General features: G+C 51.3%; 1 protein-coding gene across 1 annotated transcript; it reads left to right on the top strand.

Annotated features, from left to right (window-relative positions):
* The first annotated feature begins 5,278 nt into the window (after positions 1-5,278).
* PLEKHF1 (pleckstrin homology domain containing, family F (with FYVE domain) member 1) lies at positions 5,279-6,100 on the top strand. Its single transcript, XM_009894062.1, has one exon. The coding sequence runs from the start codon at positions 5,279-5,281 to the stop codon at positions 6,098-6,100; it is 822 nt and encodes a 273-aa protein (XP_009892364.1).
* Positions 6,101-17,726: the final 11,626 nt, after the last annotated feature.

Raw genomic sequence — 17,726 nt, 5'->3', positions numbered from 1 at the left:
GGGGGATGTGCCGTGGTCGTCGCCGGGAGGGCTCGGCCCTGCGGGGCCCGCGGTGTGCCCTGCCCGCCTGGGGCCTGCGCCCACCCACGGGGCTCCCGTCACGCGGGTGCGGTGCGGTGCGGTGCCCACGGGGGAGCCGGTCGGCACCGAGTCACCGCCTGCTGCTCTGCAGCACCCTGATCTCTGTGCGCGGCCTGAACGCCGGTGAGAGTGATGATTTATTGATTTTCTTTAGAAGGGAGTCTTACGTTGCAAAGTTTGACCAAGTACTGAAATCACAGAAATTGATCTCGTTGGGGAGTTGTAAGAGGAATCCCCACCTTTGGCCATACATCTCTTCTAAAAGGCATGTGGGCTTTCAGCCATTGGGAGAGATGGAGAATTCATCGCTTCACTTGGTGATCACCCACTCTCACCAGCGAGTCCTTTGTCACGAGCGCTTGTCCAGCCTCAGCCTGTAACCGGTGGCCTGACTGAATGCTGACGTGTTAGTCCCATTGCCTCCAGCTCCAACACCTGACAGTTCCTTATGGAGGTCTCTGGAGAGTGGCCGGTCACCAGGCTGGTGCTGATGGGTGGCAGAGTGGGGAGCAGGAGGTGCACGTGGAGTTCCACCTTCTACACCACCTGAGGATGTGTGCCTGGGCAGGGAGCGGGTCAGAGGGAGTGGGGGGAGGCTCTTCCTTGAGTTTCAGGTTTTCCTTAATTCCTCCTGTACAAAGCTGCTTGGACACCTCAGCCTGGGTGGCACGTGCAAGAGCCACAACTGAGCTCAGGCTACCAGCTGCTGGTTTTGGTAGCATCAGTCTGAGCTCCTCAAAAGCCACCGCTCAGCTGTCCCCGTGCTCTGTCCCTGCATGGCAGAAGTCCTGGGCATGCTAAGCAACAGCAGCAAGCAGCTCAGTAACTCGGCTAGTCCGTATCCCACAGGGACTGGTGGCATTTCTCAGTCAAAGGCCCAATGTGACCATCGTTCCCAGAATGTGCATGCACTGAATCAGGTTCCTCACCAGCACGGCTTGAAGGGGGTTGCCAGAGCCTGCCCCCCTCGCCCCAGTGGCCAGCAGTTACATCATGCTGGAAAAGAGGGAGAGGCAAGCTGAAATCCCTTCAGGCAGGAAAAGGAGAGGAACTATGTTTTTCTTGCTCTAAATGCCTGCTCTGGATAAAAGGTGGCTGCATCCTGCTTACCACGCTTGGCAAGGAAGGGCTTATGCCAGCCCTAACTCCAGGAGAGACTTCTCAGCTGGGCAAAGCAGAAATTAGGAGTAAGGGAGAGCTGCAGAGAGGTGAGGCTCAGGGCATTTTCTGCTGGCAAACCCCAGCAGTCAGATCTGCTCTCAGCACGGACCATCCCTTCCGCGTGGTATGCGTGAGGTATGCAGTGGAAACCCAGACTGTCAGTTCTGTTTGACAGCGAGAACTGAAGAATCAGGTAGAACAGCTCACTGCGTTGCTACTCCGCAGCCTTCCATACATACAGACTTGAAAAACATACCCCAGGCTCGCTGACCCGGGAGCTTAGGTTGGAGTGCTCTGCCTGGCATGCATCGACATGGCTGTTTATAATCACAAGTGAACAAGTGCTTATTGTTAAAAGACTGGTTTGCTTACTTCTGGACTGGAGTGCCAAATCGTATTTTTTTTTCCCTTCAAACATCAGTCGTCTTCACTGAGTTGTATATTCACTGCATAATATTTGATCACATGCAGAATGAACAGATCTTGATGATAAAAACACCCCCAAATTTTGCCATGCCAAAAACTCCCGTGAGAAGGAGCATGCCAGTAAAGCGTGTCTTCCCACCCTCATTTCAACTGTGTAAGCTTCTGCCACACGCGGTGCACGTGCATACGTATCCCTCGGTAATAAGCACTGTGACCCTGCTGACCTGACAGGACACGCTTAAACAAACAGGAAAAAATATTTATCAAAATGAATCAAATAGGTTAGGATTTATATCCTCATTTTTATATCTCATCGCTGTTGTTCCAAAGGGAGCGGCTCTCACCTCCCGGTAAAGGAGACCATAATAGCACTCAACAGCTATCTTTAGCAAATTCACCTAGTACTTCCATTCCAAAGTCAAACTGAATATTATTTGCAGTGAGTCACAATACTAACATGAAATGTTACTCAGGCTGAGTGCTATTGAGAACTCGGCAGGATTGGTTTCGCCTGTGGTGGGACGAGGCGAGTCACCCTCAGCAGATGGCTGTTTCTGCCCACTAACTGAAAAGGGAGCACATAGAGGGATAGAGATAGTTGTCCAAGTCTAAAAGTAGGCAATGTGAATCCCACCCCTCCTGTTTTTTACTGCTTAGTATGTGTATGTGCTCCTCTCCAGTCATTTATGCCTGAGGGAAGAGACATGGAAGAAAAATGTTCTGCTTTTGCTTCCCTGGGAAAACTCCTTTGGGAAATACCCTGGGCTAGAGCAGCAGCTGACTCTTTTAGTCTTAGCAGGGAAGATTTTCCTAGAACAAAGTTAGCTTTTCTTTGGTTAACTGTGGCATTTTAAGTAGGTAACAAACCAGAGGCTGGAGGAATAAGGACATGCCCTGCAGGTGGAAGTGTGATGAGAGCTCACTTTCTTTTCTTTCGTGTTACAGGATTGTGTCCAGCCCCTGTCCAGCCCCTTCTCACTTTGCTCCACGCAGCAAGTCCAGGGGCTCTCTGGCTTATGTAGGGGCCCAAATCAATGCAACAGCTAAAGCTTTCATGGGAGCGGGGCTCGCACTGTTCTTTCTTTGAAAATGAGCTTACGTTTCCTGGCTCTTTGCAGGCACGGTCTTTATATCTGACAAAACGTTTTCATTTCCACTGGGATCCAGTACATTGAGATCCCTAGAAACAGAGTTGTCTCAAGTATCATATTCACTGGAGAGATTGGACCATGCTTCTAAAACGCACAAAATAAAAGTAAGAGACACAGGCTGAGAGCTGGGGCTCCATAACCAGAAACATGGGGAAGGGAGACTGGTGGGAGCAGGATTAACCGCTTAGTTTATCCCACTTGGTGTTGCTGGTGCCAAAAATTCTTTACAGTATTTTGTTGCTTTTGCAGTCTTTCCGCACAAGCTTCCCAAGCTGTAATTTCAGGTTTTGTTTCCTCTATTATCCTGTGTGCTCATCTTGCTCTTTCACTCAAGAGCTCCTCATCCAAGGATTTGTTTGTAAGAAACCCGTGAGACCACATCCTAGGGTAGGTAACACTACAGGTATTGAAAGACAGGGAGTTTGGTGTTCAGTTGTGGACCATAGTTTTCCCTGCGTGTTTGTTCTTCAGCCTAATTTGTGTATTTAAGAGGGAGAAAAAACACATTCTGTATTGTTGTAATTCAGGATGGATTTGAATGTATGTCCTGCAGCACAGCAGCTCCTTCGGTGCACAGGTCCACGGGGGCTGACAGGTCAAGGAGGAAAATGAAGCCTTTGTCCTCTCCTGACAGCAAGTAATAAATCCCTACATGCAACTTCTGCATGTCCGTACTGAAACGGCAGATTGGTCGGGGCATTCCTTCAGCCACTGCTCACGCCATCGCACCCCATCTGGCTGCAGCACAGCCCCTCGTCAGAGCGTTGTAGTTAATTATAAATTGCCTTCCACATTGGAGAACATACGCATGAGTGGATATGCCTGACACTGTCCAACTCCCTCAAGTCCATTCTGGTGCTTTGAGGCGCTGAAGATACTCGTCCTTCCAGAAGGAAGCTGGAGGCCTTGGCGCCCTCCCTCTAATTTGAGGGAGACCCTGAAGAAGCAGGGTAGGTCGCTTCGTTGAGGTCCCCCAGAGCTAAACCAGCACCCTAGCTTTGTGCCTTACACCCTGACCTGCTCTAGAGAAGAAAATTCTGGGGACTCGGAGGAATTGACCAGTTTTTGTCAAATAGCTCAGGCAAGACGTAAACAGCACGCAGCAGTTTTAAGTGGTGGCTCTGTGGTTTCCCTCCTGGCATACCAAAGGGGTGTTTTGGGGTGAACGGCAAGGGAAGAATGTAAATCATCATAGTCCCAAACACACAGGACCAGGCGTGTTGTCCTCCTCTTCCCTTTCCCCTCCAGCCTCCATGGCTGCAGGGACTCTGGACAAGGAGGAGGGGGAAGATGGTGGAAAGCGGCTCCGTAGTAGTGATTTGATGAACTGCTAACAGCAGCCAGGGTGCCACGCATCCCTGTGGTCTCGGAGCTGCCTCGTGATGGCTGAGGTACCTCGCTGGAGGAGGAAATGACTCACGTTTCCATGGCCAGCCGGCCTCGGGCAGCACCCGTCAGCCCAGGGCAGGCTAGGTGCAGCGAAACATCGCGCTTACAGCACGGACCGCTTTCCTTACTGCAAACTACAAATAGCAAAAGATTTGCTTTCGCTTCAGAGTTACCCTTATCTAGGTTTTTCTATTAAACCTATTGAAACTGAGCAGGAGGGTGCAGAGGTGTGGGAAGGGATGAGCGTGCTGCCTTCCACTTCCCCTTCAGCACAGATCAGACTGTTTTCAGAATGATGTGTCTTGTAACTGGAAGCACCAGCAGCCCCGGCTTAACTGGGGTAACGGAGGAAGGGCTTGGCTCCTGTGGGTTTATTCACATAGCGGGTGCTTTTTTCTTGTGGGGTTTTTTTTTTATTCCCCTTTTTGTCACACAGGGAGGACAAGCAGGAATTGCTGCTTTGTTCCTGCCTGAGCTCTGGCTCAAAATGGTGTTGTGGTGTGCGTGTGTCTGTAACTAATCCTTGAGAAAGCAGGCGTACGCTCAGGAATGGGAGTCTTGCTCCCCAGGCCATGGATCTCTTCCCACAGCCTGTTTCCAGCCCAGCACCAGTTACCTCCCAGCACCAAGAGGGATAGAACATGGTGGTGAGGGGGAATCCTCGTCACCTTCAGCTGTCACAGTACGGTAGCTCCTGAGCAAGCACTTGTACCTGCGTAAGAGCAGGTTCAGACCAACTGGCTTCCTTTCCTATGGGCACGCAGTTGTACTGGTAAAAAGCACAACTGTAATGGAAGAGCTGGTTCTGCCTTCCAGGGCTTCCATTGCTGCAAACTGAACTATCCCAGTATAGACAGGTCTGTTGCAAAGTGGGATCAGAAAGTTTGAAAGTTTAATTTAAAAAGGTAACAAACTAAAGTGAAGAGTAGTGAGGAGATTACTCGTAACCTCAGGTTGCATGAGGAGAGTCTCACCTGTGCCTGCGTTTGCTGCTGGGCCTCTGCCCGGTGCAGACGTTTGCAGCTTCACCACTTCTCTCTTTATTTTCCTCCCTTCAGAGCGAGCTGGAGATGGTGGACCATCTTGCAAACACTGAGATCAACAGCCAGCGCATTGCTGCTGTGGAAAACTGCTTTGGGGCTTCCGGACAGCCCTTAGCCGTGCCGGGAAGGGTCCTTCTAGGAGAAGGGATTTTAACCAAAGAATGCCGCAAGAAACCAAAGCCTCGCATATTCTTCCTTTTCAATGACATCCTTGTCTATGGCAGCATAGTCATCAACAAAAGGAAATACAATTCGCAGCACATCATTCCCCTTGAAGATGTCACTTTGGAGACGCTGCCAGACACCTTGCAGATGAAGAACCGTTGGATGATTAAAACCTCCAAGAAGTCCTTTGTGGTTTCTGCAGCCTCCCTCACGGAGAGGAAGGAGTGGATCAGCCATCTGGAGGAGTGCATCAGGCACCTGCTGATGAAGACGGGCCGGCAGCCCTCCACGGAGCACGCAGCCCCCTGGATCCCAGACAAGGCGACGGACATCTGCATGCGCTGCACGCAGACCAAGTTCTCCACGCTCACCCGAAGGCACCACTGCCGCAAGTGCGGCTTTGTCGTCTGCGCAGACTGTTCCAGGCAGAGGTTTCTGATGCCCCGGCTGTCCCCCAAGCCCCTGAGGGTCTGCAACCTCTGCTACAGGCAGCTGCTGGCAGAAAAGAAGAAGGAGGCAGAGGCAGATCGCAGGCAGTCGGAGCCGATCCGTTCTGCCATCCTGGGCTACGAACCCTCCAGCGGCGACGACAGTGACAAGTCTGACGACGACAAAGCTGACCAGTGGCCAGCAGACACAGAGTTTTATACCTCAGAAGTATCCTGGTCATCTTTCCATAGCTGACCTCCTTGGGAGTCGGTGGCATTTAGACATTGGGAAGCCAACTTCTGGCCTCCAAAGCATGTCCTTCTTGATGTGTTCTCTGGAGGCTGTGATTAGGAAGGTGGAACCTGGCCCCTGTGTGTGGTGTCTGCGTGAGGAGCAGAGATGGGGTCACCCCTCTGGGACTGTGTCTCATACGAGGTGAGCACAGAGAGCAACAGCTCAGTGGGGAGCGCGGACTGGGGCAGAGACCTGCGGATCAGCCTTGGCCAAACGAGCTCACCCTTCAGTGCCTTAGTTGTCCCGTCTGCAAAAACAGAGCAATACTGACTTCTTTTCTCAAATGCTTTGAGGTTGGCTCTTGGGAGAAAAAGGGGCAAGAAATCCTGGACTTAAACACGCTTGCCTGCTACCGGTGCCTTCCTCTGTCACGGCGAGGGGCTCTCCGGATGGCGTTTTCCATGAGCATTGCATCCACATCAGAGATGCTCACTGCAGGCGTGCCAGCCCGAGGGGACAGCCACGCATCCCTGCACGGTAAGGTTGGCACAGGCTTCCGTTTCTGCACCCGGGTCTCTCAGCCTCGGAAACACTAAGGAATCGGTGCTCCGATTGCAGGGAGCTTGTACGAAGCTCGGTGTGAGCAGCCTTAGCAAAGCACTGGAGCATCTAGTTCTCTCGGATGAGAAGAGGCCATTTCGGTGGTAGCAGGCCAGGAGGGAGGAAAGAGAGGGGAAAGGCACAGGTAGAATTGTAGAGAGGAGGGAGACACTTACCTCAGTGACTCAACTAAGTGCAGAGCCCCACATCTCAAAAGCAGGCACTTCCCCCACATCACCAGCAACTTGATGAACTCAGACCTATCAGGTAAAAGGATAGCCCAGGGAAGACTTGTTAAAAGTCTTAAAAAATCCAGGAAAATGCCCTAAATTAAGATCCTGCAAAGCACAGCATTTCATCTTCCACTTGCCTCCCAAACAGGAGCCCAAGGCATTGAATGCTCACTTGTGGGCTCACCTGAAGTCTATGAGTCTCATGAGTCCAAACTTAAGGTTCCTTATGTAATTCCAGGACTGGAGCCCAAAACATTACAGTTAACTTGTGATCAACTTTAAAATTCAAATTAAGTTAGAAATAAACCATGTTTATTCAAGTATTCTATCATAATATAGCATGGGAGTAAATATACTGAAAATCAGACAACAGCAATTGTTTTGCAGCAGACGTTTCTACAAACTCCGTTATTACTTTTAGTATATTTTTGTATTGTGTATTTTATGCTCTGGAAAAGGAACATGGCTGGGAGTACACTGCCAATGTTATAAACTGTTTCCTTACCAGGACCTGTTCCAAACAGTGCATTGTCTGCCGGATGGCCAGACTTAGGGTTTCTTAAATTTCAGTTCAAAGCAATCATTCTTACTGTCTTTTGTAAACTGCCACTGTTCCAGTGAATTTGTATCACTTGACTGTGTGTGAATAAAGATATGGCCAACAGGAAGAAGCCAGGAAAATATGACAATAAAGCGTGTTGTTTTTTAACAAGAGTCTTAAACAAGAGCTGGGATTCAGGCCCGGCCAGCCAGCATGAGTTCCGACTCCTCAGCTGGGGGGGGGTGAATGCTCTGGGCTTCTACTTACTGCTTGAAGGTAAGCACGAGTGAAAAAAAATTGCCAAATTTCATGCTTCCTTTCTGTTTACACCATGTTATCATCTGACCGAGTTTTCCCAAGTCTTTTGCGAGCCCCTGCAGTAGTCTGTATTAATTGAAATGGTATTTTTCCGGTGGGGGCGCAGCTCAGAGTGGGTCAACAAACCTTATGACCTAAGCAGATGTTTTTGGGTTTTAAAGCAATCAGTACACCGAGTTCTGTTTTTTCCATCCCTCTCCAAGCTTAGTTCATAACTCTGCACAGCAGTGATTGTTTTTATAATGCCTCCCACCCACCAGAAGGGTGTACATGCTATGCAAACAGAAAATGACCTTAAAAATAAACAGCCGTTAGAATGGTTCACAAGCCAAAAATAGCCCAGCCGCTGAATCCGTGTCCATAGCTGGCGTTCCAGGTCTCTGCTCCTGACACGGAATTCCCAGTTTCTTCCTAGTAACTGGCTCCAGAAATGTATTCAAGTTTTGAACCTACTCCTTAAGCTGTCTTAGAGATCAGCTTTTTGTTACCTTATGTGTCCAAAGGTCTCACTATTATCAGCCCCGAAAGAGCTATGAACTGTTTTTATCCACTAACGAAAGACAGGCATGCCTCTAACAAATGCCTTCTTGTTGAGCAAGAGCTTTTCCTAATCACAGCAGGAAAAGAAATCCCACAAAAAACAAACAAGCAAACTCCACCGAAACCACCCAGCCCCTTTTTTCTGTGCATGCTGTAGTTGATGCCCTTTCTGGAAACGCAGACTCCTTCCAGCAGCTGGTACGTCCCCGTGCCCTGCAGGAGTGTAAGGAACGTGCAGGTGGCACGGGGAGACCCAGGAAGGCTGGGGATGCCACGGGTTCCAGAAGATATTTCACGTGGAAGCCCCAAGTAACTGAGCAACTCTTGAACTGTTCATGCGTATGGTAAAAGGAGCCTGCCCAGGAAAACATGGGGAAATTTAAACAAAGCCTCTCCCCCCTCTTCCTGTAGTTTGCTCAGCCAAGCTGGGTTGCTCAGCACTGGGATCGGAGCCTGGCGCTCCTGGCTTCTGGCCTGCCGAACACGTGGGGTTTACATCACGGGCTGTGCTGTACAGTCCAGCCTGGAGTTTTCCAGCTTGAGTCTATCTCCAGTGCATTAATAGGGCATTTCCTGATGTGTTTTTTTTTCTTTTTTTGAGCTAAATAAATGCCTTACCAGGGATTAATTAAAGGTTGCAAATCCGTGCGACTGGGAAGAGCAGTAGCTTGAATGCTCACTTTGGAGAAACATCTGCAGACTGGGGGTTTTGTGGGGTCACATCCTCCTCCCGAAGGGCTCCCAAGCATGATGTGTGGGGATCAGTTGCCGGACAGGGTTCCTTGCTCGGCCCCTGCCTGAGGGTGTCATGGCCCAAAGGGGCACAGCACTGTGCAGCCGTCCCCGCTGGATGCCAGCCTGGGCACTGCCTGACCACAGGGACTGCCTGAAAAACACTCCTCCTGCTCCCTCGAGCAGAAACTGGAGTGCAGGCACTTTTAGAAAAATGCAAGAGGTTTTTGGCCCTCAACAAAATGGTTCCTTTTCGTCTGGGCACACGAGAGCCAGAGGACAGGAGCAGGAACAACACTAGAGCACTGAACGCAGAAAGCAAAACTTGAATATTAGCATCAGACCTGCTGAAACTGCTGGGGTTTCTCCAGCAAAGACACAGGAAAACAAAGTTAAGGGCCAGGCAGTGAGGCAATCCTCTTCTGCTCCCCAAAGCCGGTAGGAAGGTGAGGAAGAGGATTAATGCATTAATCCTCTGTAGCAGCCAGTCACCAAAGCTGAAGGAAAGGTAACGGGGAGATTTGCTCCGTGAATAAACTGAAAAGAAAGGATCAAAGAGGTTCAGCGAAGCGCGTGTGCTCCGCCATCCCGCGGCGCAGCCAAGGCACGCCACCCACTCCCGAGCACAGCGCTGACTCAGCGGTTCACAAGCCTTGGGAGGCAGCAGGGTGAAGCGAGCCAGCTCCACAGGCAGATTCTTGCTCCCAGCTACTCAAACACTCGGTTTTTATCGAAGCAGGAGTTCTGGCTCTGCCACAGCCCACGGCCTCTTCCCACTCACTACTGCTGCAAGGCAGTTTCTCATGTTCCTCAGCCCGGGATTTTTGGTTAGCAGGAGGAACTGAGGAGCACAGATGGTCCCAACTACTGCTGAGCTTTGAAGCAATGTGTCTCCAATGAAAAATACAGGCTCCTGTTCCTGACTCTTTCTGCTCCAGGCCATGGATCTTTAAGAAAGGTGTTGGTGGGATGATGTTACACTACTGTCACTGCCATGGTGGACACACACACAGCAAAACAGCCCCAAGAAACCCTTGCCCAAGACCCAAGCACTGGAGATGCTCTCCTGAGCACCTGGGGAGGAGCGCTGTGCTCCAGGGAAGCACAGGCTGCACACCATGGTGTAAAGCACTGCGGGGACAACACACAGCCGGGTCTGCTTTATGTTGCACGTCACAGGCAGGAGAAACCCCAGTGCTGCACGTGTGTATGGGAAGGAGCCTCTCCTGCCTTTGCACTTGTTCATAAAACCTTCAAACGGACAGAGCAGCTGGTGCTGCGGTCCCGAGACAGCAGCTGGAGGAGATGAGGTGGTCAGGGAGGTGGTATCGAGTACTGAGGAACACCGAGCGCCTCCCTGGAAGTTGGCATTTGACTTCATTTCCAGTAAGGCCCAGAAATGCAAATAAACCATAAGCAGGTTTTCTGTAAACCTCTTATCGAGAGGTTCATGGCCAGGAGTGAGTTACACAACCTCCTCAGTTTGCTGTTGTAGGAAGGGCAGGAAAAAGGAGGAGGGGATCTAGATAGGAGGTTTTGCTTCAGCAGAGCACTCCTGTGCAGTGCCCTCTCTTGCACGGTCAAACCACCCCGAGGCAGAGCATCCGCTGCTGGCACTGACCCCGCTGCCCATGGCCCCGCTGCCCGGCACTGATCCTGCTGCCCGCGCTGCCCCACGCCGCAAGGCAACGCTGCACCCCTGTTTGTTTGAGCTTTGTTTAGCCTCTCCTTTTTTTTTCTAAACACAATGTGTTTTGGCAAGAACCTGAGAAAAAAACGGATTTGAGATGGGAAAAGCATTAACTCCAGGCCAGACAGGCATCTTTTCCTCTAACAGACAGTGACAAGAAAAAAAGTCACATGTGGGTTTTATCAGAAGAGTTACACGTAAGGTAAAACCAGACCCTTAGTGGTTTCTATATACAAAGGATCTTGCAGAGACACCAGCAGGAAAAGTAAGTGTGGCACCAGGAGTCTGCACAGATTTGTTCCCCCTCCCGCTGAATCCTGCAGGAGGAAGCATGTCCCCTAACACACATCCCCCCCCCCCATGGCCTGCGACGACCCTTTACAGAGCATGGCCCGGCTGCGGGAAGGCAGCAAGTGTGAGCGTGTGTGCCAGGGGAACCCCTGGGCAGCCTGTCCGAGCGGCACGGCTCCGTGTGCGGGACGCTGGCTGTGCACAGTGCCAGAGCTGCAGCACGAGCCCCGTGCCCGGGAGGGTGCGCAGGAGAGCGGTGCGTGTGGGAGCGCCCTGCACAGGCGTCCTCAGATGGCTGGAAGGGCTCGGATAGCATGGTGCGAGATGACAAACCAAACCCACAAACCAGAGCCACCAGCACCCAGGTCACAACTATCTGGTTTCCATCACAGCCCCTGACTTGATTCAGCAGCAAGTTTCAGGCAAACCAAACCAAGTCTCTAGCTCCTTCCAAAAAAATGGCCTTGACCACACTTGTTTACTGACCGGCTCAGCAAGGTTTCACTGTGCACGGCTTGCTTAGTCCAAAGGTCTTTCATACAGTCCCGTAAGACTTTGCACGCCCTTTGCATCCCACCGCCGGTACTGGAGCAAGCACACCAGCCCAGCCACTGTGGCTGTGGCTGCAGAAGCGGGGAGCTGCCCGAGCATCGTCCCCCGCACAGCTCCGGCGGCGGGAGGGAGCCTCGCACCGCTTGCAGCGGTGGCTCCTCTTCTGGGAGAGGCTGTTTCTCACTGGCTTGGCATGATCCAGCTGCTCTCCCCTCCACACTCCTAACACAGCTGATGTTACTGCATCACCCCAGTGGAGCAGAGGGAGGAGAGATGCTGAGCATTAACCCTGCAAGGGCCTCTGCGGCAGAGCTTTCTGCGGCAGTTCATGCAGGGGCGACACCTTACCCGCCCCCAAACCTCAACGGAGACAGGCTGGTGTCAGTCACAACCATCCCCTGGCCAGGGGAGGACTTGTCCCGCTGGGTGTTGGGCTGCAGCCCCATTTGTTTGTTCTACTGATGCCAGGTTCGAGGTAGAGGCAGCACCCGCAGCCCAGCACGCTGAGCGTACCCCTGTGTCTGTGCTGGGCCCCAACAGGTGCCCGGGACGTCACGTACTGCAGCCATCTGTTCGCGAGGAAACAGCCCTGACCATGAGAGGGTCTACAAAATCCACTGGTGAAGAGCTGGAGTGTTAATCAGGAGAGGATGACAAATGGAGACTGTCACGCTTTGCTATTTCAAGACTTCAGCAGTACCACTGCTGTCCCTATAACACAGCAGTTAGAGGTACGTTACCGTCATAAAACCGGGGTCTGTAACGCAGCTGGTGTAGCCCCTGAGCAAGGGCAGCCCCTGGCAGCACGCTGCTGGAGCCCAAAGACAGCCCTTCCCGGAGCGGTGCGCTGCAAGCACCCCGGCGATCACCAGGAGAGCATCCCCCCCGCCACTGGGGTTCTCCTCCTTTCCTCAGGGACACGCGGTAGCCAAAGCCCAGCACACGGCAGTCTCGCAGGAGGGAGTCTAAAGGATATGTTTAGTGGTTTAGACCTTACAAGTTAGAGAGAGACTGGTAAAAATCAGGTTACTCCTCCACACAGCTTCCCCCCGTTTCGGCACTCCCACCACTCAGGAGAATCATCTGGGCAACCCATGAAGCACGAGGGGTAGTCCCCAGGATCGCAACTCCTCTTCCCCTGGGGAGACGGGGAAAGGTGCAGTGCTGGAAGCAGCAGAGGAGCTGGTCGTTCACCAAGCACGAGCGATGCAGCTCCCGGGACACGACCCTTCCCAGTCAGCTCCAGATCCAGATGTGGCATTTGGAGCACAGCAGGCTGACCTCGCTCTGCCGCCCACCCCGCAGCACTTGAACTTTCTCCTCCCTGCCCATCCTCCCCCACCAGAATTTGTCTGCTGTGTTTCAGAGACTGAGTTTTCCTGGGCCCAGCTTGGCCAGCTGTGTGGAATGCCAAAGCCGCCTGATGCACAGTGGCCGGGGTGTCCCGTCCTGTCCCCCACCCCTCCCCGAACCAGCCCGGCACAGCAGGGACCTCTGTGAGCTGGGGGTGTGCTGGCTGCAGGTGCGGGAAGAACAGTGAGACAGGGCAAGAGAAGGAACTTTTTTAATGTATAAACTTTAAATTAGTTCTGTGAGAACACTTAAACGTACAAAAAAGAAAATGTGAAGAACTTTTCAATCAGCGTATGACCCACACAATCTCTCTCTGCAAAACAACAACTGCAAAACAAAGCAATAGCATGACCATATCTTAATACAACTTCCACTGTATGTGGGTATGAATAAAGGAGCTTTCCTTCCTTTGGATTCTGGTGGCACAGAGACATTTTCTCCTTGGTGCAAGTAATAAAGATATTTGGTTTAATTTTTAAGCTGATACTGCAATTTCAAGAGTATGAAATAACGGATTGCAGCTGACGGACTGAGAGAGGTCAGGGTTTCCCACCTCTGCTTAATCGCTTGTTTGTACCCAGGAAAGCGTTCAGGGAGGCAGGCTGCACGCCTGAGCCAGGTAAGAGGCACAAAGGCAAACGGGCAGGTCTGCCCCATCACAGGAAAACCCGTTTGTACACGATGAAGCGTGCCACACTCTTTTCAGAACACGATTGCTTTGGCAGCACACAAGTCATATTTTACTTGCAGCAGCACATATGTTGGCACAACACTGCAGAACCTGCGTGCTGCTAGCGTTCGGGATGACATATGAAAGCAGTCTTAATAAACCAGAGCCAGAGTTCACCTACCCCAAAACCATGAGGGCCGGCATGTCAGAGGCACCTATACAGAGCAATGCTTCCACTAGTTTAGTCTCTTGTCAGCCCGTGGTGAGAAACTTCTCAAGGCAGTGGTTGATTCTGGACCGGTGTGTTTAATAGTCCTGGCTGCCATCAACCTGCCTAATTGCTTTCTGAACACATTTTTGTTTTGGCACCTAGAGCGTCCTGTGCCAATTATCACCGCAATTCCCCATTACACTGTGTGAACAGGCACTCCACCCCCACCAGTTCGGTGGGTGCACGCTGCCTCCTGCGCCCCGGTATTGTTCCTCCCGTTCACAGCCACCACCAAAGCTCCCCTCATTAGCGTCTTTTCCAGGTTGAACAGTTTTAAACTATCCCGTCTCTCTTTACACAGACGCCCTCCCATAGTGTGTTATCCTTCTGTGTATCCTTTCTGGCTCCACAATGCCCTTGTGGGCCGAAAAAGGACTAACCAGAATGGATCGAGCAGACTGCACAGACTATTCAACACGTGGCTGTGACCTGGATTCATTCAGTGACACGGCAACGTTTACTGCCACCTTCTCGGTTTCCTTCCCCGTCCGTCCTAACTTTCTTGTTGCCTTCTGACCTGCTGCTGAGCACCGAGCTCGTATTGTCAGAAGTCTGTCCACAGTGACCTCAAGCTCTTTCCTGAGAGAAAATAGGTCACTCAGAGCCCAGCACTGTGACCATATCAGGGTTATCTTTCTTCTGGGGGCACTTACCAATACTAACCGGTACCTGCCGTTCTCCTGACCACCGGCTCATGTCGCTGCTCACAGCTGACAGCGGGTGCTGCAGCGCTGCGGGCAGACGGCGCAGCTGCCCCGAAAGGGTTAGAAACCTTGCCGTTAACGTAGAGCGTCCGCTCTGTTCCTCGACATGTCAGCACAGCACACGCACGTGGTGTGACCTCGTTTTCCTGTGCCACCAGTACACACCAGTATGACAGTGTCAGTACAACGCTGCACCAGCAGCACAGAAACTGGGGCTCTTCCGTTAAGCACAGCAGTGCCCGGGCTTGACCCGGTGGCACCGGGACTGCGTCCCCCGGGCAGGGTGAGGACATATGCATGGACGGCAACTGAGATCCTGCAAAACACCGGAGCTGCTTTGTTAAACATTTGGCATCGTGGCGCTTTGCGTGAATGTTTGAGGTTCCCAAAGGCGCGCCAAGGCTAACCAAAAGCCACGAGGCAGCTTTGAAGCTGGCTCAGCTTTTGGGGTGGAAGCGGTTGGTTAATTGATTTCCTGATTGCGCTCTGAAGACACCATCCGATTTTGGTTTATTGCATAACAATACAGTACAGTTAAATTATGCGCAGTAGAAATCCATACCTTTGTCACAAGGCTGCGTGGCAGCTTAATTAGTTAATATCAGCAGAGCACTTTGAAGACGTAAAGCACTACAATAGTGCTCCTTATTATCCTCGTTGCTACTTATCATTAGTGGCACAATGTGAGGGCTAATCTTGGTCCTGTACTCACGGGGGATGCGCTGCCGCCATTGTCAGCAGCCCCAGTCCCACGGGGCCGGGCTGGGGACATGAAAGCCCGAAATTAGGATTAGACTCAGTGGCAGCACAGGCTCCTGCAGAGTTAAACTTCAGAGACGGCAGAGAGCCTCAAGTATGCAGGCGGCTGCCAGGCGATGGGAGGCTGTTTGCTGCGGTTATGGAACAAATATTTTTATACACAGATTCCTGGAGAGGACGGCTGGGAAAAAACAAGCGAGCCCCTTTTATGGAGACCAACCAAATCACATCCAAGAGCCTGCCTCGCCAGCACCCTGTTTCGCATTTTATTACCAACTTTGTTCTTGCATAAGAAATTAATAAACTGCAGTTTGGTCAAAAGTCTGCTGCCTGAACTTTAGCTGGCGGACAGGCACAGAGCAGGCAGCTGATTCCTACTGATACTCTGGCAAGCATTCCGCTCTAACGCAGTATTTGCTAAACTCTTTTGCCCTGTCCCCTGCCCTCTTCGGTTATGCGAAGCATTTGCTCTTGTGCTCCATCTCTCCCAAGCCCAGATGCTGCATCTTTTGTATCCTTTGCTGCTCTAAAGGGAGCAAGTCTTTAACTCGGAATTTTGGAAAATCTGGTTACGTAGAGCTTAAAATCAAGCTGGAAAGTCAAGGCAGAGAAGGTAGATGCTCCTCTCGCTTTGGCCTGGAAGAGTGGGGTTCTTAGAGCCAGAGAGGTTTGAGTAAACGGCAGGCGGCAGCTAAAGCTCAGATGCCCTGGCCTGCCTTTCTCCGGGCAGTTACTATCAAACAGAATTGCCTGCCAGGGGAGGGCAGAAAGCTATCCGTGGGCACGGCTAGCCGGGTGAGAATAAAAAATTCCATTGGAAATGCGTACACATATACGGAGAACGTGCTTACCCACAATTCTGCACCCAGGATAGGCTCTGGCCACTGGCTCACACGCTTCAGCGGGAGATGCTGATCTCCTCCAGCTCCAAGGGAACGCCGGTGCGTGGGGAGGTACGGTCAGGGCTACGCACACCCCTGCCCCAGCTCCATGAGCTCTCTCCTCGGGATCCTGCTGTCTCTGTGAGTGTTCAGGGGCTGATTGTGACTCAGCTGGGTGATTCTCCGATTAATTTGTAATAACGATTCAACACATGGAGCTGCTCAGGGAGCTGCAGCAGGGTGAGGTAAAAATAAGACCTTCAAAGCTTTTGTTTTCTTAGATCAGTTTTGACCCCAAATTACATAGATTAGCGATCGTATCTTATTGACTGATATGGAAATAACAAACCTTCATGCTGTCTCCAGATTACACATACAAGGGAGTATCTGAGAGAGCTCTACTCCAAAGCAGCATGCCAGAGCACAGGAAAGATTTAATTTCACCCTAAATCACTCCTGCCCACTGAGGCTGAGCAGGAAATAAGGAATACAAAACATTTGCATCCTGTTAGACACTCCTATGTGGGGTATAATTAGTTAAGGTCAAACACCAGTGTAAATCTTTCATTCCCCTGCAACAAAGAAAGTAGCTTTGTTTCCCAATCTAGCAGTTTCCTCTTCACCCCCATTGCTATGAGCCACTACTAACATTTATTACACTCCTCCTTCTTCGATGCTCATGTCCTGACTGCGGGATCAGAGAGCGGTTACCTGCGTAATAGTGCCATTTCATTTTGGTAACACACCATTTCCTATGGATGGATTGCAAAGTGTTTAACAAAAAATGCATTCAGGAATGAGATGGGAAGTTACCAAAGGTCACCCAGCAAACAAGCAGCAGAGCCAGTGAAGGTGTCCCTCACTGCAGGAGGGACATTGAGGTGCTGGAGCGTGTCCAGAGAAGGGCAACGGAGCTGGTGATGGGTCTGGAGCACAAGTCCTGTGAGGAGCAGCTGAGGGAACTGGGGTTGCTTAGGCTGGAGAAAAGAAGTCTCAGGGGAGACCTTATTGCTCTCTACAACTACCTGAAAGGAGGGCGTAGCGAGGTGGGGATTGGTCTCTTCTCCCAAGTAAAAAGTGATACGACAAGAGGAAACGGCCTCAAGTTGCACCGGGGAGGTTTAGATTGGATATTAGAAAAAAAAATTCTTCACTGAAAGTGTTACTACGCATTGGAACAGACTGCCTAGGGAAGCGGTGGAGTCACCATCCTTGGAGGTGTTTAAAAGACCTGTAGATGTGACACTTAGGGACATGGTGTAGTGATAACCTGGCAGTGCGAGGTTAACGGTTGGACTCGATGATCTTAAAGGTCTCTTCCAACTAAAACGATTCTATGATTCTCTTCCGAGGCCCAGCAAAAAAGGCTTTCCACCAAGTCACACTGCTGTACCTGCTGACAGCTGAAGCGTTGCCTTTGTTGGAAGATCAACAGTGACACTAGATTAAACCACACCATTTTGAGGCAATTGCAAAGGTACAGATGTTCAAACGCAGTGTCTTTACTGAACG

Source organism: Charadrius vociferus, unplaced genomic scaffold (assembly GCF_000708025.1).
Source record: "Charadrius vociferus isolate BGI_N301 unplaced genomic scaffold, ASM70802v2 scaffold341, whole genome shotgun sequence".
NCBI classification, from domain to species: Eukaryota; Metazoa; Chordata; class Aves; order Charadriiformes; family Charadriidae; genus Charadrius; species Charadrius vociferus.
This window is presented reverse-complemented; position numbering and strand designations above follow the sequence as displayed.